Source organism: Rhinoraja longicauda, chromosome 8, assembly GCF_053455715.1.
Source record: "Rhinoraja longicauda isolate Sanriku21f chromosome 8, sRhiLon1.1, whole genome shotgun sequence".
Taxonomy (NCBI): Eukaryota; Metazoa; Chordata; class Chondrichthyes; order Rajiformes; family Arhynchobatidae; genus Rhinoraja; species Rhinoraja longicauda.
In genome coordinates this window covers 7,639,819-7,666,604 of record NC_135960.1, presented here as the reverse complement: position 1 = coordinate 7,666,604, position 26,786 = coordinate 7,639,819, and the positions used below count along the sequence as shown (strand labels likewise).

Genomic DNA, 26,786 nt, shown 5'->3' with positions numbered 1-26,786 from the left:
GATCAAGGATAATCCAAGGGTCACCAAAGAGGTAGATAGTAGTTCACATGCAGTGCTCCGGGTTAGTATGTTTTAAACCTGCAGTCAGTGAGGTAAACACCAAAATCTGTTTTAATAATAATTGTGGTTCAGTTCAGTTTAGTCTATTGTCACGTGTACCGTGTTCTGAGGTACAATGAAAAGCTTTTTGTTGCGTGCTATCCAGTCAGAGGAAAGACAATACATGATCCCACATAAGAGATTAGTATGCAAACTTAAAGCACACGGTATTGTGGGTTCAGTATTGATGTGGATAGAGAACTGGCTGGCAGACAGGTAAGCAAAGAGTAGGAATAAACGGGTCCTTTTCAGAATGGCAGGTTGTGACTAGTGGGGTACCGCAAGGCTCAGTGCTGGAACCCCAGCTATTTACAATATATATGAGTGATTTGGACGAGGGAATTGAATGCAACATCTCCAAGTTTGCAGATGACACGAAGCTGGGGGGCAGTGTTAGCTGTGAGGAGGATGCTAGGAGGCTGCAAAGTGACTTGGATAGGTTAGGTGAGTGGGAAAATGCATGGCAGATGCAGTATAATGTGGATAAATGTGAGGTTATCCACTTTGGTGGCAAGAACAGGAAAGCAGACTATTATCTGAATGGTGGCCGATTAGGAGAAGGGGAGATGCAACGAGACCTGGGTGTCGTGGTACACCAGTCATTGAAAGTAGGCATGCAGGTGCAGCAGGCAGTGAAGAAAGCGAATGGTATGTTGGCATTCATAGCGAGGGGATTTGAGTATAGGAGCAGGGAGGTTCTGCTGCAGTTGTACAGGGCATTGGTGAGACCACACCTGGAGTATTGCGTACAGTTTTGGTCTCCTAATCTGAGGAAAGACATTTTTGCCATAGAGGGAGTACAGAGAAGGTTCACCAGATTGATTCCTGGGATGGCAGGACTTTCATATGAAGAAAGACTGGATAGACTCGGCTTGTACTCGCTGAAATTTAGAAGATTGAGGGGGGATCTTATAGAAACTTACAAAATTCTTAAGGGGTTGGACAGGCTAGATGCAGGAAGATTGTTCCCGATGTTGGGGAAGTCCAGAACAAGGGGTCACAGTTTAAGGATAAGGGGGAAGTCTTTTAGGACCGAGATGAAAAAGTTTTTTTTCACACAGAGTGGTGAGTCTGTGGAATTCTCTGCCACAGAAGGTAGTTGAGGCCAGTTCATTGGCTATATTTAAGAGGGAGTTAGATGTGGCACTTTTGGCTAAAGGGATCAGGGGGTATGGAGAGAAGGCAGGTACGGGATACTGAGTTGGATGATCAGCCATGATCATATTGAATGGCGGTGCAGGCTCGAAGGGCCGAATGGCCTACTCCTGCACCTATTTTCTATGTGTCTATGTTTCTATTACTGGCTTGTATTCACTGGAGTTAGGCTTGTATTCACTGGAGTTTAGAAGGATGAGAGGGGATCTTATAGAAACATATAAAATTATAAAAGGACTGGACAAGCTAGATGCAGGAAAAATGTTCCCAATGTTGGGGGAGTCCAGAACCAGGGGCCACAGTCTTAGAATAAAGGGGAGGCCATTTAAAACTGAGATGAGAAGGAACTTTTTCACCCAGAGAGTTGTGAATTTGTGGAATTCTCTGCCACAGAGGGCAGTGGAAGCCAAATCACTGGATGGATTTAAGAGAGAGTTAGATAGAGCTCTAGGGGCTAGTGGAATCAAAGGATATGGGGAGAAGGCAGGCTTATTGATTGTGGACGATCAGCCATGATCACAATGAATGGTGGTGCTGGTTCGTAGGGCCGAATGGCTTCCTCCTGCACCTATTTTCTATGTTTCTATGTTTCTAAATTACAATCAAGCCATTCACAATCCATTCATAAAAGAATTTGTGGAATTGAATTGAATTGTTCATTCACAATTGAATTGCAGGCTCAAGCATTATTTTGCTTATTGACAGTGCGCTGCTAGTCTCCATTACAATACAAATCACGGGGAACATCAGTGGCACATGGGTAGAGTTACTGCCTCACAGCGCCGGAGGCCCGGGTTCGATCCTGATTACAGCTGCTGTCTGTATGGAGTTTGTACGTTCTCCTTGTGACTCCATAGGTCTTCTCCGGGTGCTCCGGCTTCCTCCCGAATCCCAAAGACGTGCAGGTTTGCAGATTAATTGAGCTCTGTGAATTGTTCCTAGTATGTAGGGAAATCTGCTAGTGTATGGGTGATCACAGGTCGGCACAGGCTCGATGGGCCGAAGGGCCCATCTCTAACCTAAGCTGAGGTTTCTTTTGCTTGTGGTGCGAGTTTATACCAAAGAGAGACGCAAAGTGCTGGAGTAACTCTTTGGGACATTCTGAAGAAGAGTCCCGATCCAAAATGTCACCTATCCATTTTCTCCAGAGATGCTGCCTGGCCCGCTGATTTACTTTGTGTCTGTTTCTTTTGTTTGCTTGCTTGGTGCAGGTTGGATAAGGGTTAACCACATTGCTGAGGGTCCAGTGTCACATAAAGGCCGGGCTAGTTAAGGATGACGGGTTGTGTTCCAGATGAGATGTTCTTTGTGTGCTGTTTATGATCTTGTCTTGGTATTTGGCATTCCTGATGAAGGCTAGATCCAAAGATAAACTTGATTTGTGTTGGCCTCTGGTAGTTGTAAAGCTAAATTCCTTCATGGTGTCAGTCAGATTATAAAGTTCAAGTAATTCCAAAATGAATCGGGACGATAAAGTGTCTTCACTTTCAAGGCAAATTTCGAGCTGGAGATGGGCACAAAGTGCTGGAGTAACTCAGCGGGTCGGACAGCGAACGTCTCTGGAGAAAAGGAATAGGTGCCTTTTTGGATCGAGACTAGGGTTGCCAACTGTCCCGTATTAGCCGAGACATCCTGTATTTTGGGCTAAATTGGTTTGTCCAGTAGTGGATCGTCCTTGTCTCGTATTAGGCCTGGGGTTCGCTGTAGGCCCGGGCGCTGTAGGTCTCGACAATTTAGGTCCCTCCCGACACTCTAGGTTTCCGACATTTTAGCTTCGGACAGTCTAGGTCCGGAGGCCTGGGTGCCGCCTGACGGAGGTTGCCTAGCAACCCGCCTCCCGGCCCGGGCGGCTGCCATTGGTGGAGCGGGAGAACATGGCCGCTGGCTGGGCGAGGTCACGTGGGGCGCGGGGCGGTGATGTCACCTTGTCCCGTATTTGGGAGTGAGATAGTTGGCACCGCTAGTCGAGACCCTTCTTCGGAAACGCCACCTATTCCCTTTCTCCAGAGATGCTCCCTGACCCGCTGAGTTACTCCAGCTTTTTGTGCCTATCTTCGGTTTGAACCTGCATCTGCAGTTCCTTCCTACAAACACTTTGAGCTGGAGCAGGAGTGTAGAAGAAAGTGCCAGGAGTATTGTATGAGCTGTGAACCATGTAAAGCTATGGCACAGGACTCGACTGTGGTAAGCAGTGATTAAATAAAATAGGCATCCCTCTTGTGGTGCAGAAACTTGTCCTCCAGGACCTTGAGGGCCGCACGGTGGCGCATCGGTAGAGTTACTGCCTTGCAGTGCCAGAGACCTGAATTCGATCCTGACTACGGGTACTGTCTGTATGGAGTTTGTACGTTCTCCCCGTGACCTGCATGGGTTTTCCCCGCATGCTCCAGTTTCCTCTCACACTCCAAAGATGTACAGGTTCGTAGGTTAATTGGCTATAGTGTAGATTGTGCCGAGTATAAATGTAAATTGTCCCTAGTGTGTGTAGGATAGTGTTAGTGTTCGTAGGTTAATTGGCTATAATGTAGATTGTGCCTAGTATAAATGTAAATTGTCCCCAGTGTGTGTAGGATAGTGTTAATGTATGGATGTGTAGGAAAATAACTGCAGATGCTGGTACAAATCGAAGATATCACAAAATGCTGGAGTAACTCAGCAGGTCAGGCAGCATCTCGGGAGAGAAGGAATGGGTGACGTTCGGGTCATTGAAGGGTCTCGACCCGAAACGTCACCCATTCCTTCTCTCCTGAGATGCTGCCTGACCTGCTGAGTTACTCCAGCATTTTGTGACACCTGTTAATGTATGGGGATCGCTGGTCATGGGCCTGTTATCGCGCTGTATCACTAAACTAAACCAAATGTTCCAGTTCAACTACAATGCATCTCGGGTCAGGAGCAGCACCTCATATTTTCTTTCAGCAGCTTGCAACCCAGTCGATGAACACCTCTAACTTCAAGTAGAGGTATAAAATTATGAAAGGACTGGACAAGCTCGATGCAGGAAAAATGTTCCCAACATTGGAGTCCAGAACCAAGGGCCAAGGTCTAAGAATAAAGGGGAGGCCATTTAAAACTGAGGTGAGAAAAAACTTTTTCACCCAGAGAGTTGTGAATCTGTGGAATTCTCTGCCACAGAGGGCAGTGGAGGTCAATTCACTGGATGTATTCAAGAGTGACAGTTAGATCTTGCTCTTAGGGCTAACGGAATCAAGGGACATGTGGAAAAAGCAGGAACAGGGTACTGATTCTGCACGATCAGCCATGATCATATTGAATGGCGGTGCTGGCTCGAAGGGCTGAATGGCCCACTCAATAGACAATAGGTGCAGGAGGAGGCCATTCAGCCCTTCGAGCCAGCACCTCCATTCAATGTGATCATGGCTGATCGTTCTGAATCTGTACCCCGTTCCTGCCTTCTCCCCATACCCCCTGACTCCGCTATCCTTAAGAGCTCCTGAAACTATTTTCTATAAAACATCAATGGTTCTTTATTGTGTAGGAAGGAACTGCAGATGCTGGTTTACACCAAAGGTAGACACAAAATGCAGGACAGGCAACATCTCCGGAGAAAAGGAATGGGTGACTTTTCGGGTGGAGGCCATTCTTCAGACAGTCGGGGAGAGGGAAACTGGAGATACAGAAGGATACAAAGAGAACGCAAGGTCCTCATCTCAGTCCTAAATGGTCTACCCCATATTCTTAAATTGTGACCCCTGGTTCTGGACTCCCCCAATATTGGGAACATTTTTTCTGCACCTGCCCAATCCCTTAATAGTTTTATATTTCTATAAGATCCCCTCTCATCCTTCTAAATTCCAGTGAGTATAAGCCCAGTCGACCCATTCTTTCATCTTATGCCAGTCCATGTTTTGAAACATGGTGAGCAGTTGCTTGTAACCCAGGGACGATTCAAGATGGGCATTAAATGTTGGCCTTATCCATGCCGAGGGTTGCCAACTGTCCCATATTAGCCAGGACATCCCGTATTTTGGGCTAAATTGGTTTGTCCCGTATTAGTAGGGTTGTCAACTTCCTCACTCCCAAAGAAGGGACAAAGGGCGATGTCACTGCCCCACGCCCTAGGTGACTCACCCAGCCAGCGGCCACGTACTATTACTCTGCCTCCTCACTGAAAGCCACAGCAGGGTTGGCGTTGACTTGGCTTCACCTCTTGCTCCGGGGTGACCTGCTACAAGTGAACAATGACCACCACATTCCCAGGTAATGCTGCTTGGAAATAACTTGGGATTTCAATTGGGATGTACAATAAGAGGGGAGGCATTTTAAGAAGGTATCCTCCTTGTACTAAACATGATTACAGATGTGTGTACTATACATAGGGTTGCCAACTGTCCCGTATTAGCCGGGACATCCCGTATTTTGAGCTGAATTGGTTTGTCCGTACGGGGCCGCCCTTGTCCTGTATTAGGCCCGGATGGCGCTGTAGACCCGAGCACTGTAGGCCCGGACGGCGCTGTAGGCCCGGACGGCGCTGTAGGCCCGGACGGTGCTGTAGGCCCGAGCACTGTAGGCCCGGATGGGGCTGTAGGCCCGGACGGCGCTGTAGGCCCTACAAAGGACACTGTAGGCCTGGGCGCCGCCTGAAGGAGGTTGCATAGCAACCCGCCTCCCGGCCCGGGCGGCCGCCATTGGTGGAGCGGGAGCACGTGGTTGCTGGCTTGTTGAAGTCACGTGAGGCGCGGGGCGCTGATGTCACCCTTTGTCCCGTATTTGGGAGTGAGGAAGTTGGCAACCCTGTCCATGCTAACATAGGGGAGTAAAATAAATCCCAGTAATTTCCTACTTGTGTGTAACTGGCTGATTCATGACGCACTATGGCATTGTTTGGCTAGTTGTTTATGTCGTGGGAGTAACAGCCAATTCAGCTCCCAACACAGGAAACTGCAGCTTCCTACCCTTTCCTTGATTGTAAAGGTGAGGAAACAAGAGTATCGCAATGTGAAAATATTTTAGTTTCGCTTGGCACTCTTTTTGAATGATGTTTACATAAAATATTATTTATGCGTACGTGGTGGGCAGGCCTGTGGAGAATGGTCCAATTTCCTGACTCCCTGGGAACCAATGTGCTTTCAATCACTGAGATGAGGAAAAACTTTTTCAGTCAGAGAGTTGTGAATCTGTGGAATTCTCTGCCTCAGGAGGCAGTGGGGGCCAATTCTCTGAATGCATTCAAGAGAGAGCTAGATAGAGCTCTTAAGGATAGCGGAGTCAGGGGGTATGGGGAGAAGCCAGGAACGGGGTACTGATTGAGAATGATCAGCCATGATCACATTGAATGGCGGTGCTGGCTCGAAGGGCCGAATGGCCTCCTCCTGCACCTATTGTCTATTGTCTATTCAAAGGAGACAGCAGGAACGGGATGCTGATTTTGGATGATCAGCCATGATAGACAATAGGTGCAGGCCATCAATTGCTGGAGTAACTCAGCGGCTCAGGCAGCATCTCTGGTGAAAATGGATAGGTCACATTTCAGGTGGGGTCCCTTTTTATTCATGTACAGTATTTTTGGATTGTATTTGATTTGGATTGCATACCCAGCAAGGCTTTTCACTGTACCTCGGAACATAGAAACATAGAAAATAGGTGCAGGAGGAGGCCGTTCGGCCCTTTGAGCCATTCAATATGATCATGGCTGATCATCCAAAATCAGTACCCCATTCCTGCTTTCTCCCCATATCCCTTGATTCCGTTAGCCCAAAGAACTATATCTAACTCTCTCTTGAAAACATCCATTGAATTGACCTCCACTGCTTTCTGTGGCAGAGAATTCCACAGATTCACAACTCTTTGGGTGAAAAAGTTTTTCCTCATCTCAGTCCTAAATGGCCTTAAACTGTGACCCCCCTGGTTCTAGACTCCCCCAACATTGGGAACATTTTTCCTGCATCTAGCCTGTCCAATCCCTTAAGAATTTTATATGTTTCTATAAGATCCTGTAAGTACATGTGACAATAATGATAACCCAATAAATAACAGATTGAAAATCCGCACGTACTTAAAGGCGATATTAAACTTGATCACTAGTGTGGACTAGTAGGTGGTTTGTATGGCGATGTTAAATATGGTGGCAGCTGACAGAAACTGTTTCCTATTCTTCAAGAGCTACGAGCTTACAATGCGATTATTATCCTCCATCTAGCAGTATATCATTTCTTATGTACGTTGGGTTCGGAGAGCCCAGGTCCCGATCTACAAGCTACTCTGAATGAATTGTGGTCCCTTCTATAGTTTGGTGAAGAAATGTATAAAGGGGTGAAGCCAAGAAGGCAACTTATCATTCCATGAGCAAATCCTCAAGGCTTTCTTAAGCTTGAAGGACTGTTGTAACGTTATCCCACTGTGTAGGGCATGAACATTTATGGAAGTAATAACTAATAAATAATCATGGCTGCACATTCACTCCTGATCTAAATCAAAATAATTCTCCATATATGGGATTACATCGGAGCCCAAACCTTGGATGAAGCCACCCTCCATGGGAAGGATGGATTTGGCCATGAGCTTTCGGAGCAGAATTAGACCATTCGGCCCATCAGCTCTACTCTGCCATTCAGTCATGGCTGATCTGTCTCTCCCCATAACCCCTGACACCCATACTAATCAAGAGTCTATCTATCTCCAGGTCCCTCAGGTTGGGCGACTTGGGGCTACTGACTATCCCGCGGTCTAGGCTTAAGCTCAGGGGTGACCGCGCTTTTGCGGTTGCAGCTCCTAGACTGTGGAACAGCATCCCTCTCCCCATCAGAACTGCCCCCTCCATCGACTCCTTTAAGTCCAGGCTCAAAACCTACTTCTACTCCCTAGCGTTTGAGGCCCTCTGAAGGGGCGCTGTGAACTGTTTATGTATGTGCTGTTATGTTTGTGTGCCATTGTATGTTCGTTCCTAGTACCTGAACTGATGTACAGCACTCTGGTCAACGTGGGTTGTTTTTAAATGTGCTATACAAATAAAATTGACTTGATTTGACTTGACCCAAAGACACCCACTGACTTGGCCTCCACAGTCTTCTGCGGCAAAGAATTCTACGGATTCACCACCCCTCTGACTTGCTTTGCACGTTCTTCATAAGTTTCACCCCATCCTCTATTGTTGAGGTTTCTAATTAGAACTGCAAGAAGGAGCTGCAGATCCTGACTTACACCGATGACAGACACAAAATGGTGGAATAACTCAGCGGGTCAGGCAGCATCTCTGCAGGAAAGGAATAGGTGACGTTTTGTGTCGAGACCCTTCGTCAGACTCAAAGTCATCCATCCTTTGTTGCCAGCGATGCAGGAGTTACTTTTAGATTTAGATTTTAGATTTAGAGATACAGCGCAGAAACAGGCCCTTCGGCCCACCGGGTCTGCGCCGCCCAGCGATCCCCACACACTAACACTATCCTACACCCACTAGGGACAATTTTTACATGTTGCCGAGTCAATTAACCTACAAACCTGTACGTCTTTGGAGTACCTACTTGATATAGGTTGTAGTATGGACAATGGGGTGTATAAAGTGAGACCAGGTGGGAAACCTTTTTTATTTTTCTACCTCAAAGAAACATTCTCATTTTATTCCCTTTATCTTTTTGACAAGTTTTATTATCGAATCTGGACCAAGATTGATTTGATTGGCATTTATCTGCAGGTTGCTTTTTGTATTTAGGGTCACTAACTGGTAACTTGTTTTGTAACAAATCTAGCGCATAACAGCATGGTAGAAATAAATAACTGCAGATGCTGGTTAATGCACAAAAGGACACAGAGTTTATGAGTAACTCAGCGGTATTTATTCACAAAATGCAGGTCAGGCAGCATCTCGGGAGAGAAGGAATGGGTGACGTTTCGGGTCGAGACCCTTCTTCAGTCTGAAGAAGGGTCTCGACCCGAAACATCACCCATTCCTTCTCTCCCGAGATGCTGCCTGACCTGCTGAGTTACTCCAGCATTTTGTGAATAAATACCTTCGATTTGTACCAGCATCTGCAGTTATTTTCTTATACCATGAGTAACTCAGCGGGTCAGGCAGCATCTCTGGAGAACCTGGATAGGTGATGTTTCAGGTCAGAACTCTTCTCCAGACTGGAGAATAGAGTCCGAAGAAGGGTCTCGGTGCGAAGCGAGACCTAGACATGTTCTCCACAGATGTTGTCTAACCCGAGTTACTCCAGTATTTTGTGCCCTAGTGAATAACGGTTTAGTCATTGGATTAATTTGTTATAAAATGGAATTTTAAGTGTGAAATGGAATTTATTTCGTCAGAGGGTGGTGAATTTGTGGAAATCTTTGCCACGGATGGCTGTGTCAGGCCGTCAATGGATATTTTTAAGGTAGAGTTAGATAGATTCTTGTGTAGGAAGGAACTGCAGATGCTGGTTTAAATCGAAGGAAGACACAAAATGCTGGTGTAACTCAGCGGGACAGGCAGCATCTCTGGAGAGGAGTGGCCGACGTTTTGGGTCAAGACCCTTCAGTCTGGGCGAGATAGCCCAGCTGTTGGTGGTTGTCCAGTAGAAAACAGAAACAGAAACAGAAACAGAAACAGATGGATAGATTCTTGATTGGCACGGGGGAAGACAGGCGAATGGGGTTAGGAGGAAGAGATAAATCAGCCATGATTGGATGGCAGAGTAGACTTGATGGGCTGAATGGCCTAATTCTTCTCCTATCACTTATGACCTCATGACCTTATGAATGAAAAACTAAAACGGCCAACGTAAACATTGTGTAGCTTATTGTTCTAACGGCTAATCAGTGTAAATTGATATTAAATATGATGTTTTTTGGCAAACGCACTGCGCATTTGCCATTTTAATAACTCTTGAATCCAGCGACATCTGTTTTAGATTAAATATGGAAAGTCTGAGCCAAAGTTCACGAATCTTTTTAATACAGAAATTTGGTTGTTGGACTGAGTCCCTATTGAGCCCAAATAAATGTGACATGTTTTTGTTTTATGGAAACTAATTTGACTGTTCTGCTATCTTGTGGATCCCTGAAGGAATTTGCATTTAAATAACTTTTTTTTTCGATGACCTTGATGTTCAAAAGTCAACAAAAGATGATTTTTGCATAGCGTCACTGATATAATGCAGAATAGGTTACACTGTATTTCCATTTTGAACACTTGGCATCAATGCTCCTTTATCTGCCCAGCAAGTCATAATGAATACAGAACACATCTCTTGGCACACCTTGCCCCTCCACCTTCCCCGAGCTAACAATGATCTATTCTACATTTTCCTTGAACTCTGTCCCCTTTGATATTTCATTTTCACACCTTGCCCTTCCATATCTCTGTGTCTCCCTCTCCCCTGACTCTCAGTCTGAAGAAGGGTCTCGACCCGAAACGTCACCCATTCCTTCTCTCCAAACGTGTTTACAGCTGGCCTTTTTTTTGTGAATTAAACAGATTTCTTTACTGATCCTTTTGAGGTGAAAGTGTCGGATGACTTAAGTTGAAAGGGTTTGCAACAAATATCAAGTGAGCCTGTGCTTACTGTTCTAATGGTTGAGTGAAACTAATAGTTTGTGGGGGAGTGTAGAAAGAAACTGCAGATAGACACAAAATGCTGGAGTAACTCTGGGACAGGCAGCATTTCTGGAGAGAAGGGATGGGTGACGTTATGGGTTGAGACCCTACTTCAGACTGCAGATGCCAAACTGCAGATGCTGATTTATACTGAAGTTAGACACCAAGTGTTGGAGTAACTCAGCGGGTCAGGCAGCATCTCTGGAGAAAATGGATGGGTGACGTCTTGGGTCAGGACCCTTCTTCAGACCCTCTGGAGAAAAAGGGTGAGTGAGGTTTTGGGTCGGGACTTGGGTTAAGAAACATAGGACCTTCAATTCTGTCATCAAAACATTGTTGTAATTATGATAGGCTGAAAAGCTCAACTTCAGAATAGAAGATAGACACAAAAAACTGGAGTAACTCAGCGAGTCAGGCAGCATCTCTGGAGAAAAGGAATAGGTGACGTTTCGGGTCAAGACCCTTCTTCAGACTGCATTTTGCGATATTTCTTCAGAATAGAAACAGGAGGAGGGCAAATTGCCCTTCGTACCACCACCGTTTGGATTAGTTTAATATTGCCATATGTAACAAGGTACAAGTGAAAAGCTTTTGTTTCCATGCTATCCAGTCAAAGGAAAGACTACAATCAAGCAGCCTACACAGAATACAGATACAGGGTGCGTTAAAGTACTGGAGTGAACCTCTCCAGTAATACTTTAAATGCATTGCTGTATTTTTTTTAAATATAAAGAGATGGAAAATCTGCATACAAATAACATGCTTCATGGAGTTTGGTCATAATACATGTTATATAACCCATAGGATTGTTTTTGCAAAATGTATGAATTAAGTTAATTAAGAGTTAAACTGGGGAAGCCATAGAACAAGCTAACTTTGAGTCAGTGAGAGATATCACTTTCAACAAAATGTAGATAATTTTCTCTTTTTAAGGGGTTGGACACGTTAGAGGCAGGAAACATGTTCCCAATGTTGGGGGAGTCCAGAACCAGGGGCCCCAGTTTAAGAATAAGGGGTAGGCCATTTAGAGCTTTTTCAGTCAGAGAGTTGTAAATCTGTGGAATTCTCTGCCTCAGAAGGCAGTGGAGGTCATTTCTCTGAATGCATTCAAGAGGGAGCTAGATAGAGCTCTTAAGGATAGCGGAGTCAGGGGGTATGGGGAGAAGGCAGGAACGGGGTACTGATTGTGAATGATCAGCCATGATCACATTGAATGGTGGTGCTGGCTCAAAGGGCCGAATGGCTTACTCCTGCACCTATTGTCTATTGTCTATTGCCTATTTTTTCATTCAATTGCTGACAGTATGTCCCGAATCATTCCCTTCCAATCTAATACCCACCCTTTTCCACATCCACCACCTTCAAAGAATGTCATGTTTTGGTTTAGTTTAGAGATAGAGCACGGACACAGGCCCTTCGGTCCACCGAGTCCGTACTGACCAGCGATCTCCACATGTTAACAGTATCCTGCACTGGGGGCAATTTTAACATTTATACCAAGCCAATTAACCTACAGACCTGTACGTCTTTGGAGAGTTGTCAATGGGATTCACACTATAGAGTGAAAGAGTGTTTCAACTTGAGATAATTTTTTACTGTGTATACAAATGACCCAGGTTATTTTGAAGGTCTAAAGTTGCATTCCGAGAAAATTGTCCATATCACGATTTCCTGTAACACAAAGCTGTCTCCACATTTTAAAAAAACACGTTGAAAAGGGAATAGTGTGTTTTACATTATTCAAAAATTCTGTGAGGGAGTTTTCTATATATCAAATTTGTAGGTAGGGATTTGTAAATTCTGTTACCCGAAAGTGGATAGAAAAGGTTTTGAGTCATGTGGGTCAAATGCGGGCGGGTGGGACTAGTCTAGAATGGTCCTCACTGTTGGTATTAGGGTTGCCAACTGTCCCGTATTAGCCGGGACATCCCGTATTTTGGGCTAAATTTGTTTGTCCCTTGCCCCGTAGTAGTAGGGTTGCCAACTCCCTCACTCCCAAATAAGGGACAAAGAGTGACATCAACGCCCCGCGCCCCATGTGATCTCACCCAGCCAGTGGCCACATGCTCCTGCTCCACCGGACCTAGGCTGTCCAGAGCTAAAATGTCGGAAACCTAGAGTGTTGGGACCCACACTGGAATTTAGAAGGATGAGAGGAGATCTTATCGAAACATATAAGATCATTAAGGGGTTGGACACGTTAGATGTAGGAAACATGTTCCCAATGTTGGGGGAGTCCAGAACAAGGGGCCACAGTTTAAGAATAAGGGGTAGGCCATTTAGAACTGAGATGAGGAAAAACTTTTTCAATCAGAGAGTTGTGAATCTGTGGAATTCTCTGCCTCAGAAGGCAGTGGAGGTCAATTCTCTGAATGCATTCAAGAGAGAGCTGGATAGAGCTCTTAAGGATAGCGGAGTCAGGGGGTATGGGGAGAAAGCAGGAACGGGGTACTGATTAAGAATGATCAGCCATGATCACATTGAATGGCGGTGCTGGCTCGAAGGGCCGAATGGCCTCCTCCTGCACCTATTGTCTATTGTCTATTGTCTATAAACTGTTGGGACCTACAGTATTAGGCCCGGCAGCTGTAGGCTCGACACTCTAGGTTTCCGACATTTTAGCTCCAGGCAGTCTAGGTCTGGAGGCCTGGGCACCGCCTAATGGAGGTTGCGTGGCAACCTGCCTCCCGGCCTGGGCGGCCGCCATTGGTGGAGCGGGAGCAGGTGGCCGCTGACTAGGTGAGGTCACGTGGGATGCGGGGAGGTGACGTCACCCTTTGTCCCTTATTTGGGAGGGAGATAGTTGGCACCCCTAGTTAGTATGAATGAGTTGGGCCTGCTTTTCATGCTGCGTGACTTTATATTGCCATGATGTGGGGGTTGCCTGTAATCTGAAACTTGAATCTAAGTAAATATGCAAAAGACTGTATGCAACATATAGATGAAGGATGTCATTTGAGATCCAGGCATCTCTTGACTTCAGTGTAGTGATCACAGCATTAAAGGGAGGGTGATTACGTAAGCACACTAATTACATCATAGAAACATAGAAACAGAAACATAGAAAATAGGTGCAGGAGTAGGCCATTCGGCCCTTCGAGCCTGCACTGCCACTCAATATGATCATGGCTGATCATCCAGCTCAGTAGCCTGTACCTGCCTTCTCTCCATACCCCCTGATCCCTTTAGCAAAAAGGGCCACATCTAACTCCCTCTTAAATATAGCCAATGAACTGGCCTCAACTACCTTCTGTGGCAGAGAATTCCACAGACTCACCACTCTCTGTGTGAAGAAATATTTTCTCATCTCGGTCCTAAAAGACTTCCCCCTTATCCTTAAGCTGTGACCCCTGGTTCTGGACTCCCCCAACATCGGGAACAATCTTCCCGCATCTAGCCTCTCCAACCCCTTAAGAATTTTATATGTTTCTATAAGATCCCCCCTCAATCTTTTAAATTCCAGCGAGTACAAGCCCAGTCTATCCAGTCTTTCCTCATATGCAAGTCCCGCCATCCCAGGGATTAATCTGGTGAACCTTCTCTGTACTCCCTCTAAGGCAAGAACATCTTTCCTCAGGTTAGGAGACCAAAACTGCACACAATACTCCAGGTGCGGTCTCACCAAGGCCCTGTACAACTGCAGCAGAACCTCCCTGCTCCTAAACTCAAATCCTCTTGCTATGAATGCCAACATACCATTCGCTTTCTTCACTGCCTGCTGCACCTGCATGCTTGCTTTCAATGACTGGTGCACCATGACACCCAGGTCACGTTGCATCTCCCCTTCTCCCAATCGGTCACCATTCAGGTAATACTCTGCTTTCCTGTTCTTGCCGCCAAAGTGGATAACCTCACATTTATCCACATTATATTGCATCTGCCATGCATTTGCCCACTCGCCTAATCTATCCAAGTCACTCTGCAGCCTCCTAGCATCCTCCTCGCAGCTAACACTGCCACCCAGCTTCGTGTCATTCGCAAACTTAGAGATGTTGGATTCAATTCCCTCATCCAAATCATTAATATACACTGTAAATAACTGGGGTCCCAGCACTGAGCCTTGCGGTACCCCACTAGTCACTGCCTGCCATTCCGAAAAGGACCCGTTTATTCCTACTCTTTGCTTCCTGTCCGCCAACCAATTTTCTATCCACCTCAAAACTGAACCCTCAATACCGTGTGCTTTAAGTTTGTACACCAATCTCCTATGTGGGACCTTGTCGAAGGCCTTCTGAAAGTCCAGATATAACACATCGACTGGTTCTCCCTTATCCACTCTACTAGTTACATCCTCGAAAAATTCTATAAGATTCGTTAGACATGATTTGCCTTTGGTAAATCCATGCTGACTTTGTCCGATGATTTCACCACTTTCCAAATGTGATGCTATCACATTTTTAATAACTGACTCTAGCATTTTCCCCACTACCGATATTAGGCTAACTGATCTATAATTCCCCGTTTTCTCTCTCCCTCCCTTTTTAAAAAGTGGGGTTACATTAGCTACCCTCCAGTCCTCAGGAACTACTCCAGAATCTAAAGAGTTTTGAAAAATTATCACTAATGCAGCCACTATTTCTGAGGCTACTTCCTTAAGCACTCTGGGATGCAGCCTATCTGGCCCTGGGGATTTATCTGCCTTTAATCCATTTAATTTACCGAACACCACTTCCTGACTAACCTGGATTTCCCTCAGTTCCTCCATCTCATTAGACCACCGGTCCCCCGCTATTTCCGGCAGACGGTTTATGTCTTCCTTAGTGAAGACAGAACCAAAGTATTTGTTCAATTGGTCTGCCATCTCCTTGTTCCCTATGATCAATTCACCTGTTTCCGACTGCAAGGGACCTACATTTGCCTTAACTAATCTTTTTCTCTTGACATATCTATAAAAGCTTTTGCAGTCTGTTTTTATGTCCCTTGCCAGTTTTCCCTCATACTCTATTTTCCCTTTCCTAATTAAGCCCTTTGTCCTCCTCTGCTGGACTCTGAATTTCTCCCAGTCCTCTGGTATGCTACTTTTTCTGGCTAATCTGTATGCTTCATCTTTTGTTTTAATACTATCCTTGATTTCCCTTGTTAGCCACGGATGCACTACCTTTCCTGGATTGTTCTTTTGCCAAACTGGGATGAACACTTGTTGTAGTTCATCTATGCGACCTTTAAATGCCTTCCATTGCATGTCCACCGTCAACCCTTTCAGCATCAATCGCCAGTCTATCTTGGACAATTCACGCCTCATACCCTCAAAGTTACCATACCATACCATACCATACACATACAGCCGGAAACAGGCCTTTTCGGCCCACCAAGTCCGTGCCGCCCAGTGATCCCCGTACATTAACACTATCCTACACCCACTAGGGACAATTTTTACATTTACCCAGCCAATTAACCTACATACCTGTACGTCTTTGGAGTGTGGGAGGAAACCGAAGATCTCGGAGAAAACCCACGCAGGTCACGGGGAGAACGTACAAACTCCTTACAGTGCAGCACCCGTAGTCAGGATCGAACCTGAGTCTCCGGCGCTGCATTCGCTGTAAAGCAGCAACTCTACCGCTGCGCTACCGTGCCGCCCTTTTCTTTCTTTAAGTTCAGAACACTTGTTTCTGAATCGACTTTGTCACTCTCCATCCTAATGAAGAACTCTACCATATTATGATCACTCTTGCCCAAGGGGCCTCGCACAACAAGACTGCTAACTAACCCTTCCTCATTACTCAATACCCAGTCTAGAATGGCCTGTTCTCTCGTTGGTTCCTCGACATGTTGGTTTAGAAAACCATCTCTCAAACATTCCAAGAAATCCTCTTCCTCAGCACCCCTGCCATTGGTTCACCCAATCTATATGTAGATTGAAGTCACCCATTATAACTGCTGCACCTTTAGTGCATGCATTTCTAATTTCCTGCTTGATGCCATCCCCAACCTCACTACTGCTGTTAGGTGGCCTGTACACAACTCCCACTAGCGTTTTCTGCCCCTTAGTGTTTCGTAGCTCTACCCATATCGATTCCACTTCCTCCAAGCTAATGTCCTTCCTTTCCACTGCTTTAATCTCCTCTCTAACCAGTAACGCTACCCCACCTGCCACATTAGTTTAAATCCTCCCCGACAGCACTAGCAAACACTCCCCCTAGGACATTGGTTACATTCCAGCTCAGGTGCAGACCGTCCTGTTTGTACTGGTCCCACCTCTCCCAGAACTGGTTCCAATGTCCTAAAAATTTGAATCCCTCCCCCTTGCACCATTTTTCAAGCCACGTATTCATCTGAAATATCCTCCTATTCCTACTCTGACTAGCACGTGGCACTGGTTGTAATCCAGAGATTATTACCTTTGAGATCCTACTTTTTAGTTTATCTCCTAGCTCTCTAAATTCACCTTGTAGGACCTCATCCCGGTTTTTACCTAAATCGTTGGTGCCATCATGCACCACGACAACTGGCTGCTCACCCTCCCCCTTCAGAATGTCCTGCAGCCGCTCAGAGATATCCCTGACCCTTGCACCAGGGAGGCAACATACCATCCTGGAGTCTTGTTTGCGGCCGCAGAAACGCCTATCTATTCCCCTTACAATTGAATCCCCTATCACTATAGCCCTTCCACTCTTTTTCCTCCCCTCTTTTGCCGCAGAGCCACCCACGGTGCCATGAACTTGGCTGCTGCTGCCTTCCCCTGATGAGCCATCTCCCCCAACAGTATCCAAAATGGCATATCTGTTTAGGAGGGAGATGACCGCAGGGAGCTCCTGCACTACCTGCCTACTGCTACGCTGGCTAGTGGCCACCCGTTTCCTTTCTGTCCGCTTATCTTTTACCTGTGGTGTGGCCAACTCACTATACGTGCTATTCACGACCTTCTCAGCATCGTGGATGCTCCAGAATGAGTCCAACCGCAGCTCCAACCGTTCAATGCGGTTTGCCAGGAGCTGCAGCTGGACACACTTCCTGCACACGTAGTCATCAGGGACACCGACAAAATCCCTGATCTCCCACATGTTGCAGGATGAGCATTCCACGGGGCCGATCTCATCTGACATGTCTTACCCCCAAATTAAATCAAATCCCTCTTAATCCTTTAAACTGTACCTTTACTAAAAAGCACTGAACCCTTAACTCACTGAACCCTTAACTCACTGAACCCTGAACTCACTGAACCCTGAACTCACTGAACCCTGAACTCACTGAACCCTTAACTCACTGAACCCTTAACTCACTGAACCCTTAACTCACTGAACCCTTAACTCACTGAACCCTTAAATCACTGAACCCTTAACTCACTGAACCCTTAACTCACTGAACCCTTAACTCACTGAACCTTTAACTCACTGAACCCTGAACTCACTGAACCCTAAACTCACTGAACCCTGAACTCACTGAACCCTTAACTAAAAGCACGAACAAAAAGCAGAATTACAACCCCGGGGTTACGCCCAATCAGCTGCTCCCTCTAGTCCGCTTCCACCAATCAGCGGCTTCCTCCAGAACACTTATTTTGAAGTGTGTGGGGAACGTTTTTACACCAACGCTCCAACCGCCTCTGGGTGAACAAAGCCCCGCGCTGGGTTTTTAAACCTACCGCCCGGACGCTGCTCCAACCGCCTCCAACCGCTTCTGGGCCTCTGGGTGAACAAAACCCCGCGCTGGGTTTTTAAACCTACCGCCCGGACGCTGCTCCAACCGCCTCCAACCGCTTCTGGGCCTCCGAGATGTCCTTTAGGGATCGGGGACTCCCGTCTTCCATCACAGACGAGGGCCCACACATGTCTGCTCGATATCCCGCAGCTCCGCTCTTGCTCCCCCTCCAGCCAGTCGCAAGAGGGACAGAGTCTCCCTAGTTCTCACCTTTCACCCCATCAGCTGTCGCCTACAGCACATAATCCTCTGACATTTTCACCGCCTCCAACGGGATCCCACCACTAGTCACATCTTCCCATCTCCGTCCCTTTCCGCCTTCCTCAGAGACCGATCCCTCCGTGACTCCCTGGTTAACTTCTCAAACTTAGAAAGATAGAAAAATAGGTGCGGGAATAGGCCATTTGGCCCATCAAGCCAGCACCGCCATTCAATATGATCATGGCTGATCAACTAAAATCAGTACCCCGTTCCTGCATTTTCCCCATATCCCTTGATTCTTTTAGCCCTAAGAGCTAAATCTAACTTCCTCTTGAATGCATCCAGTGAATTGGCCCCCACTGCCTTCTGTGGCAGGGAATTCCACAGATTCTCAACTATCTGGGTGAAAAAGTTTTTCCTCATCTCACTCCTAAATTGCCTACCCCTGGTTCTGGACTCCCCCAACTTTAGAACATTTTTCCTGCATCTAGCCTGTCCAATCCTTTAAGAGTTTTATATGTTTCTATCAGATCTCCTCTCAACCTTCTAAATTCCATTGAATATAAGTCCATACAGGTATCCAGTCAGGAGAAAGACAATACATGATTACAATCAAGCCATTTACAATGCATAGATGTATGGAAACATAGAAACATAGATAATAGGTGCAGGAGGAGGCCATTCGACCACCGAGCCAGCACCAGATTCAATATGATCATGGTTGATCATCGCAAATCAGGACCCCGTTCCGGCTTTTTTTCCCCATATCCCTTCATTCCCTTAAACCCAAGAGCTGAATCTAACTCTCTCTTGAACACATCCAGTGAATTGGCCTCCTGCCTTCTGTGGTAGAGAATTCCACAGATTCACAACTCTGCTTTTCCTCAAATGATAAGGGAATTACGTTTAGAGGAAGGTAAAGCCACCAAAGTCCAATCAAGCATAGACCGAGGGTCACCAAAGAGGTAGATAGCAGTTCAACACTGCTCTCTGGTTGTGGTAGGCTGATTCAGTTGCCTGATAACAGCTAGGACGAAGCTGTCGCTGAATCTGGAGGTGTGCGTTTTCACACTTATGAGCCTTTTGCATGAAGGAGGGAGTGGCCAGGGTGCGACTGGTCCTTGATTATGCTGCTGGCCTTGCCGAAGCAGCGTGAGGTAGAAATAGAGTCAACAGAAGGGAGGTTGGTGTGTGCGATGGTCTGGGTTGGGTCCACCATTCGCTGCAATTTCTTGCGGTCTTGGATGGAGCTGTTCCCAAACCAAGCTGTAATGCATCCCAATAAAATGCTTTCTATGATTCATCTGTAGAAGTTGGTGAGAGTTTTAGGGTTCATACCATCCCTCCTTGTCGGGTCGACAGATATTAGCCTTTATCTTGTGACCTTTGGCTAGGAAGAGTATTATTTGTACTGGGACATGATAGATATCAACCCCTCGATGTGAATGGATTGAATAACTTGTTCCCCCTGTGCGCAAGATGGTAGTTAACATTAGGAAGCAAGTCATCCTTCTAAGGAAACAAAATTACAAGAATATTGAGTTGTGAGAATGTGTCTCAGACTCGGAGTTTAACAGCAAAATTGTTTTCGAATTGGGATTTGGGGCTCGAAAGAAAAATATTGACATAATTGTTCAAATCCTTCATAGATGACATAGTGTGACGGAAGGAACATCATTTGCGAAAGGGAACTTGAATGGTGGAAGTCATAAAGTTGGGTAGGTTTTAATTTGTGCTCGATTGCATCTGGGATTTTGGAGCACTTGTGCAGAAACTTTGTCTGGGAAAATTACTGAAGTGGAGTAAGGCACAATAGACAATAGGCAATAGGTGCAGGAGGAGGCAATTCGACCCTTCGAGCCAGCACCGCCATTCAACGTGATCATGGCTGATCATTCTCAATCAGTACCCCGTTCCTGCCTTCTCCTCATACCCCCTGAACCATTGAACAGATGAATGCTCTGCAGGAGTTGTGCTCAATTCCTCTACGTGGCACCCTTCTTGCTTTGTTCTTGGTGTACGTTGAAATGATTTGACTGGGCGTGAGCCGGAGTGGGAGGGGATTGGGTTGAAGTTGGTGGCTTACACAACAGGGAGAACAAAATTGTGTCGACACGCGACACAATCTCCTGGTCATCGATTCACCGACTCTCTTTTTACCCAGTGTAAGTGTATGGAGACTGTCATATGTTGAAAGACTGGAGCGACTAGGCATGTATACACTGGAATTTAGAAGGATGAGAGGGGATCTTATCGAAATGTATAAGATTATTAAGGGGTTGGACATGTTAGAGGCAGGAAACATGTTCCCAATGTTGGGGGAGTCCAGAACAAGGGGTCACAGTTTAAGAATAAGGGGTAGGCCATTTAGAACGGAGATGAGGAAAAGCTTTTTCAGTCAGAGAGTTGTGAATCTGTGGAATTCTCTGCCTCAGAAGGCAGTGGAGGCCAATTCTCTGAATGCATTCAAGAGAGAGCTAGATAGAGCTCTTAAGGATAGCGGAGTCAGGGGGTATGGGGAGAAGGCAGGAACGGGGTACTGATTGAGAATGATCAGCCATGATCACATTGAATGGCGGTGCTGGCTCGAAGGGCCGAATGGCCTACTCCTGCACCTATTGTCTTTTGCCTATTGTCTATTGTCTAACCTACGAACACTAACACTATCCTACACACACTAGGGACAATTTACATTTATACCAGGCGCAATCTACACTATAGCCAATTAACCTACGAACCTGTACATCTTTGGAGTGTGGGAGGAAACTGGAACAACTGAAACTATTGTCTATTGTCTAAAACCCATGCGGTCACTGGGAGAAGCCCCCGTATTTGGGATCGAACCCGGGTCTCTGGCGCTGCGGGCGCTGTAAGGCAGGAACTCTACCGCTGCGCCACTGTGCCGCCCCCACTTTGATCTTGATCTCAATACGCAGTTTAGTGGAGCGATGGGTGACTGTAAATGCCCAAGCCCCGCGAGCAAAAGGCGAAGGCAATTTGAACAGAATAGATGAGAAGTGTAGATTGTGTTTTAGAGGGTCAAGACCGTTTCCCAGGATGGAAAATATCAAATACAAGAGGGTATAGCTTTAAAGTGAAAGGGGCATACCTTAAAGGAAGATGTGCAAGGGAAATAAAGGGAACAGCCTGATTTAAAAATAAAGGAACATTGTCGACATGATTGGAGATGTAAAGATAATTCTTCTTTGCACAGAAGGTATTCAGTGCTTGGAACGTGCTGCCAGAGACGTTGATGGAGGCAGATACAAGAAACCTTGAGATAAGCCGATGGATATGGAGGGAGAAGATGGGAAATTGGCTGATTCTGTGGTCGTGGAAGAAACAGAGGGCTTTAAGGCCTTTCTGGTGGGAGATGGAGGTGTAGATTGGACAGGTTAGATGCGGGAAAAATGTTCCTGATGTTGGAGGTGTTCAGAACCATGGGTCACGGTTTAAGAATAAGGGGTAAGGCCATTTAGTACTGTGATGAGGAAAATCTTTTTCACCCAGAGAGTTGTGAATCTGTGGAAAATCTCTGCCACAGAAAGCAGTGGAGGCCAATTCACTGGATGTTTTCGAGAGAGAGTTAGATTTAGCTCTTGGGGCTAAAGAAATCAAGGGATGTGGGGGGGGGGGAAACCAGGAAGGGGGTACTGAATTTGGATGATCAGCCATGATCATATTGAATGGCGGTGCTGGCTCGAAGGGCCGAATGGCCTACTCCTGCACCTATTTTCTATGAAATGGTGGTCTGACATTGCATGACACTAAAAATGAACTCTGTGCGGCTTACTTACACTGTTAGTTATTGTCAGAGCAGATTGAAATGCAGGCGTATGGAACAATGAGCTGTGTTTTTCCTGCTGTATGACCTGGTGTTAATCAAGCCAAATAGTAATCAACTTTGCGTTTAACAACCCTGGCCAAGACTCTGTCTCTGGAATTGGAAAAATCTGGCCCAGTTCTGCATCTGGGATGGGTGCCAGGACAAAAAGTTTATTGAGAGTGTGGGGGCAAGAAGATAAGAAAGTGTTCCCACACCTCGTGTGCATTTGAACAGGGTGGAGAGGGAAATACAACTGGCAAGGAAATGTTCAGTAGAAATTATTTGGGTTTTTGTAAGGGTGGTTAACCGGCCTATGAGGTTTATTCTTTCGCCGAATCACGCAAGGAATGACTTCCCAACGCCATCCCAACCTCGAAGGGCCAAATGGCCTCCTCCTGCACCTATTTTCTATGTGATTAAAGGACTTTCCTTAATTACATAGAAAATAGGTGCAGGAGGAGGCCATTTGGACGTTCCTTTAGGAAGGAGATGAGGAGGAATTTCTTTAGTCAGAGGGCAGTGAATCTATGGAATTCTTTGCCACAGAAGGCTGTGGGGGCCAAGTCAATGGATATTTTAAAGACAGAGATAGATAGGTTGTTGATTAGAATGCATGTCGGGTAATGGGGAGAAGGTAGGGGAATGGGGTGAGGAAGGAGAGATAGATCAGCCATGATTGAATGACAGAGTTGACTTGATGGGCCAAATGGCCGAATTCTGCTCCTATCATTTATGACCTTATTGAGGTCGTGCAGCGTAGGTTTACTAGGTTAATTCCCGGAATGGCGGGACTGTCGTATGTTGAAAGACTGGAGCGGCTAGGCTTGTATACACTGGAATTTAGAAGGATGAGAGGGGATCTTATCGAAACGTATAAGATTATTAAGGGGTTGGACACGTTAGAGGCAGGAAACATGTTCCCAATGTTGGGGGAGTCCAGAACCAGGGGCCACCGTTTAAGAATAAGGGGTAGGCCAATTAGAACGGAGATGAGGAAAATCTTTTTCAGTCAGAGAGTTGTAAATCTGTGGAATTCTCTGCCTCAGATGGCAGTGGAGGCCAATTCTCTGAAGGTATTCAAGAGAGAGCTAGATAGAGCTCTTAAGGATAGCGGAGTCAGGGGGTATGGGGAGAAGACAGGAACGGGGTACTGATTGAGAATGATCAGCCATGATCACATTGAATGGCGGTGCTGGCTCGAAGGGCCAAATGGCCTACTCCTGCATCTATTGTCTATTGTCTATTGACCATCAGGCTATTGAACACTGGAATTTCCATCCCAACTATGCACTGCAGAGAGCCACAACGTGCTGGAGTAACTCACGGGTCAGGCAGCATCTCTGGATAGAAGGAATGGGTGACGTTTCGTGGTTGAGACCCTTCTTCAGACTGCATTAGTTGTACCATGGACTTTGGGGGTTTGCTTTGTTTTTGCGCTATATTGGGTTTATTGTTTATTGAACCTTTTAAAAAAAAAAAGTTTTATATTGATTGAGTACTGTGTTTACAAACCCATTGTGCTGCTGCAAGAAAGAAATTCATTGTTCTGTTTCCGTACATCCGGCATATAAACATTCTCAGCTGTTAGCAGAGAGAGGCTGTTGCTTTATGGAAAGAGTAATCCTTTATGTCCCAAAGACCGGTTAATTTTTGGTAGCCGTGTAAACGGGCCTAATAAGGGACAAGGGCGGTCCCGTGTGGGACAAACAAATTTAGCCCAATATACGGGATGTCCTGGCTAATACGGGACAGTTGGCAACCATGGTCGTCAGTTCCCTCAATCTGGACGTTACAGTTTTCAGGCTCCTGTACCTTCGCAATAACTAATCATGCCCACGGGCCGGGAAAGTAGTCTGCGCCAGGAATAGATGGTCAATTGTATTCAGTTATGCGCACTATGTTGTAGAAAAGATGTTGTCAAGCTGGAAAGGGTACACAGACGATTTACCAGGATGTTGGCAGAGTCTCTGAGCTATGGGGAGAGGCTGAGTGGAGAAGAGGTTGAGTGGGCCGGGATTCTATTCAATAGACAATAGGTGCAGGAATAGGCCATTCGGTCCTTCGAGCCAGCACCACCATTCAATGTGCTCATGGCTGATCATTCTCAATCAGTACCCCGTTTTTGGTACTCCCCATACCCCCTAACTCCGCTATCCTTAAGAGCTCTATCTAGCTCTCTCTTGAATGCATATTCCTTGGAGCACAGGAGGATGAGGGGTGATCTAAAAGAGGTGTATAATCTAACTCCCCCACCCCTCCCAACCCTATTCTCCTGCCATCTCCCCATAACCCCTGACACCTGTACTATTCAAGAATCTATATATCTCTGCCTTAAAAATATCCATTGACGGCCTCCACAGCCTTCTGTGGCAATGAATTCCGCAGATTTGCCCCCCTGTGACTAAAGAAATCCCTCCTCATCTTCTTCCTAAAGGAACGTCCTTTAATTCCGAGACTATGACCTCTGGGTTGGGGACCTTCAGATGAGAAGCTGAACGTGCTTCCTTCCTGTCCACCTCAACCATTACATATAAGCGGCACGGTGGCGCAGCGGTAGAGTTGCTGCCTTACAGCGAATGCAGCGCCGGAGATTCAGGTTCGATCCTGACTACGGGCGCCGTCTGTACGGAGTTTGTACGTTCTCCCCGTGACCTGCGTGGGTTTTCTCCGAGATCTTCGGTTTCCTCCCACACTCCAAAGACGTACAGGTTTGTAGGTTAATTGGCTGGGCAAATGTGTTAAAAAAAAATTGTCCCTAGTGGGTGTAGGATAATGTTAATGTGCGGGGATCGCTGGGCGGCGCGGACCCGGTGGGTCGAAGGGCCTGTTTCCGCGCTGTATCTCTAAATCTAAAAAAAAGCATGTTAGCTTTACATCAAAACCTCTAAACGTCATCTACAGTGACGATCTCTGTGACAAAAATTAAAAAACTGTGAAGACCAAGGTAGGGAAGGACCTTGAATCGTGCAGCTAGTTAGGTCTTTACTAGTTAGGTCTTTCAGAGATTGTAGAGACTCGTAGAAACCTATTGCATGGAAACTGGTCCTTTAGCCTACAGAGCGGCCTACTGGCGCAGTGATAGAGTCCCTGCCTTGCAGTGCCAGAGACCCGGGTTCAATCCTGACTACGGGTGCTGTCTGTACAGAGTTTGTACATTCTCCCCGTGACCGCGTGGATTGCCTCCGGGTGCTACGGTTTCCTCCCACACTCCGAAGATGTACTGGTTCGTAGGTTAATTGGATTCGGTAAGGATTGCAAATTATCCCCTGTGTGTATCGGATACTGCTGGTGTATGGGGCGATCAAGGGATATGGGGAAAAGGCAGGAACGGGATACCGATTTTAGATGATCAGCCATGATCATATTGAATGGAGGTGTAAGAAAATAACTGCAGATGCTGGTACAAATCGAAGGTATTTATTTCACAAAATGCTGGAGTAACTCAGCAGGTCAGGCAGCATCTCAGGAGAGAAGGAATGGGTGACGTTTCGGGTCGAGACCCTTCTTCAGACTGATGTCAGGGGGGCGGGACAAAGGAAGGATATAGGTGGAGACAGGAAGATAGAGGGAGAACTGGGAAGGGGGAGGGAAAGAGAGGGACAAAGGAACTATTTAAAGTTAGAGAAGTCAATATTCATACTGCTGGGCTGCAAGCTGCCCAGGCGAAATATGAGGTGCTGTTCGTCCAATTTCCGGTGGGCCTCACTATGGCACTGGAGGAGGTTCATGACAGAAAGGTCAGACTGGGAGTGGGAGAGGTTGAAGTGCTCAGCCACCGGGAGATCAGGTTGGTTAAGGCGGACTGAGCGAAAGGTGTTGAGCGAAACGATCGCCGAGCCTGCGTTTGGTTTCGCCGATGTAAAGAAATGGAGGTGCTGCTCGAAGGGCCGACTGCCTACTCCTGCACCTATTTGTCTATGTTTCTATGCCAATGTGATCGCTGGTGAGAGAGAACCCCTCTCACTGCCAGTCAAGCATGGTCGAGTGGAGCAGATAACTTTCCTTTTCGCTACTAATGAACTATTGGGAATAATTTAAATGTTGTCCTGGTGAGTTTCATTGTCTGTAACTCGTTTTCACCTAGCCCATAGCGAACAATGCCCTATTTCCTTTATCATTGTTACTTTCTGCATATCATTCATTCAATTGTTCTATCTCTCTCTCTCTCTCTCTACATCACTGTCTACATCTCTCATTTCCATTTCCCCTGACTCTCAGTCTGAAGAAGGGTCTCGACCCGAAACCTCATCTATTCCTTTTCTCCAGAGATGCAGCCTGACCCACTGAGTCATTCCAGCTTTTTGTGTCTAGCTTTGAACTATTGGGATT

At 46.3% G+C, this 26,786-nt stretch overlaps 1 protein-coding gene across 4 annotated transcripts in view; it reads left to right on the top strand.

Moving 5' to 3' along the window:
• The window catches only part of gypc (glycophorin C (Gerbich blood group)), a 110,494-nt gene that overhangs the window by 49,989 nt on the left and 33,719 nt on the right, over positions 1-26,786 (top strand). Inside the window, exon 1 of one of the 4 annotated variants that reach the window (XM_078403315.1) lies at positions 5,372-5,475. The exons of the other annotated variants lie outside the window; for them this stretch is intronic. Coding sequence (XP_078259441.1) covers positions 5,457-5,475 — 19 coding nt within the window. The 5' untranslated portion in view covers positions 5,372-5,456. Of the gene's footprint in view, positions 1-5,371; positions 5,476-26,786 lie in introns of those variants that run through there. 4 annotated transcript variants of the gene reach the window in all.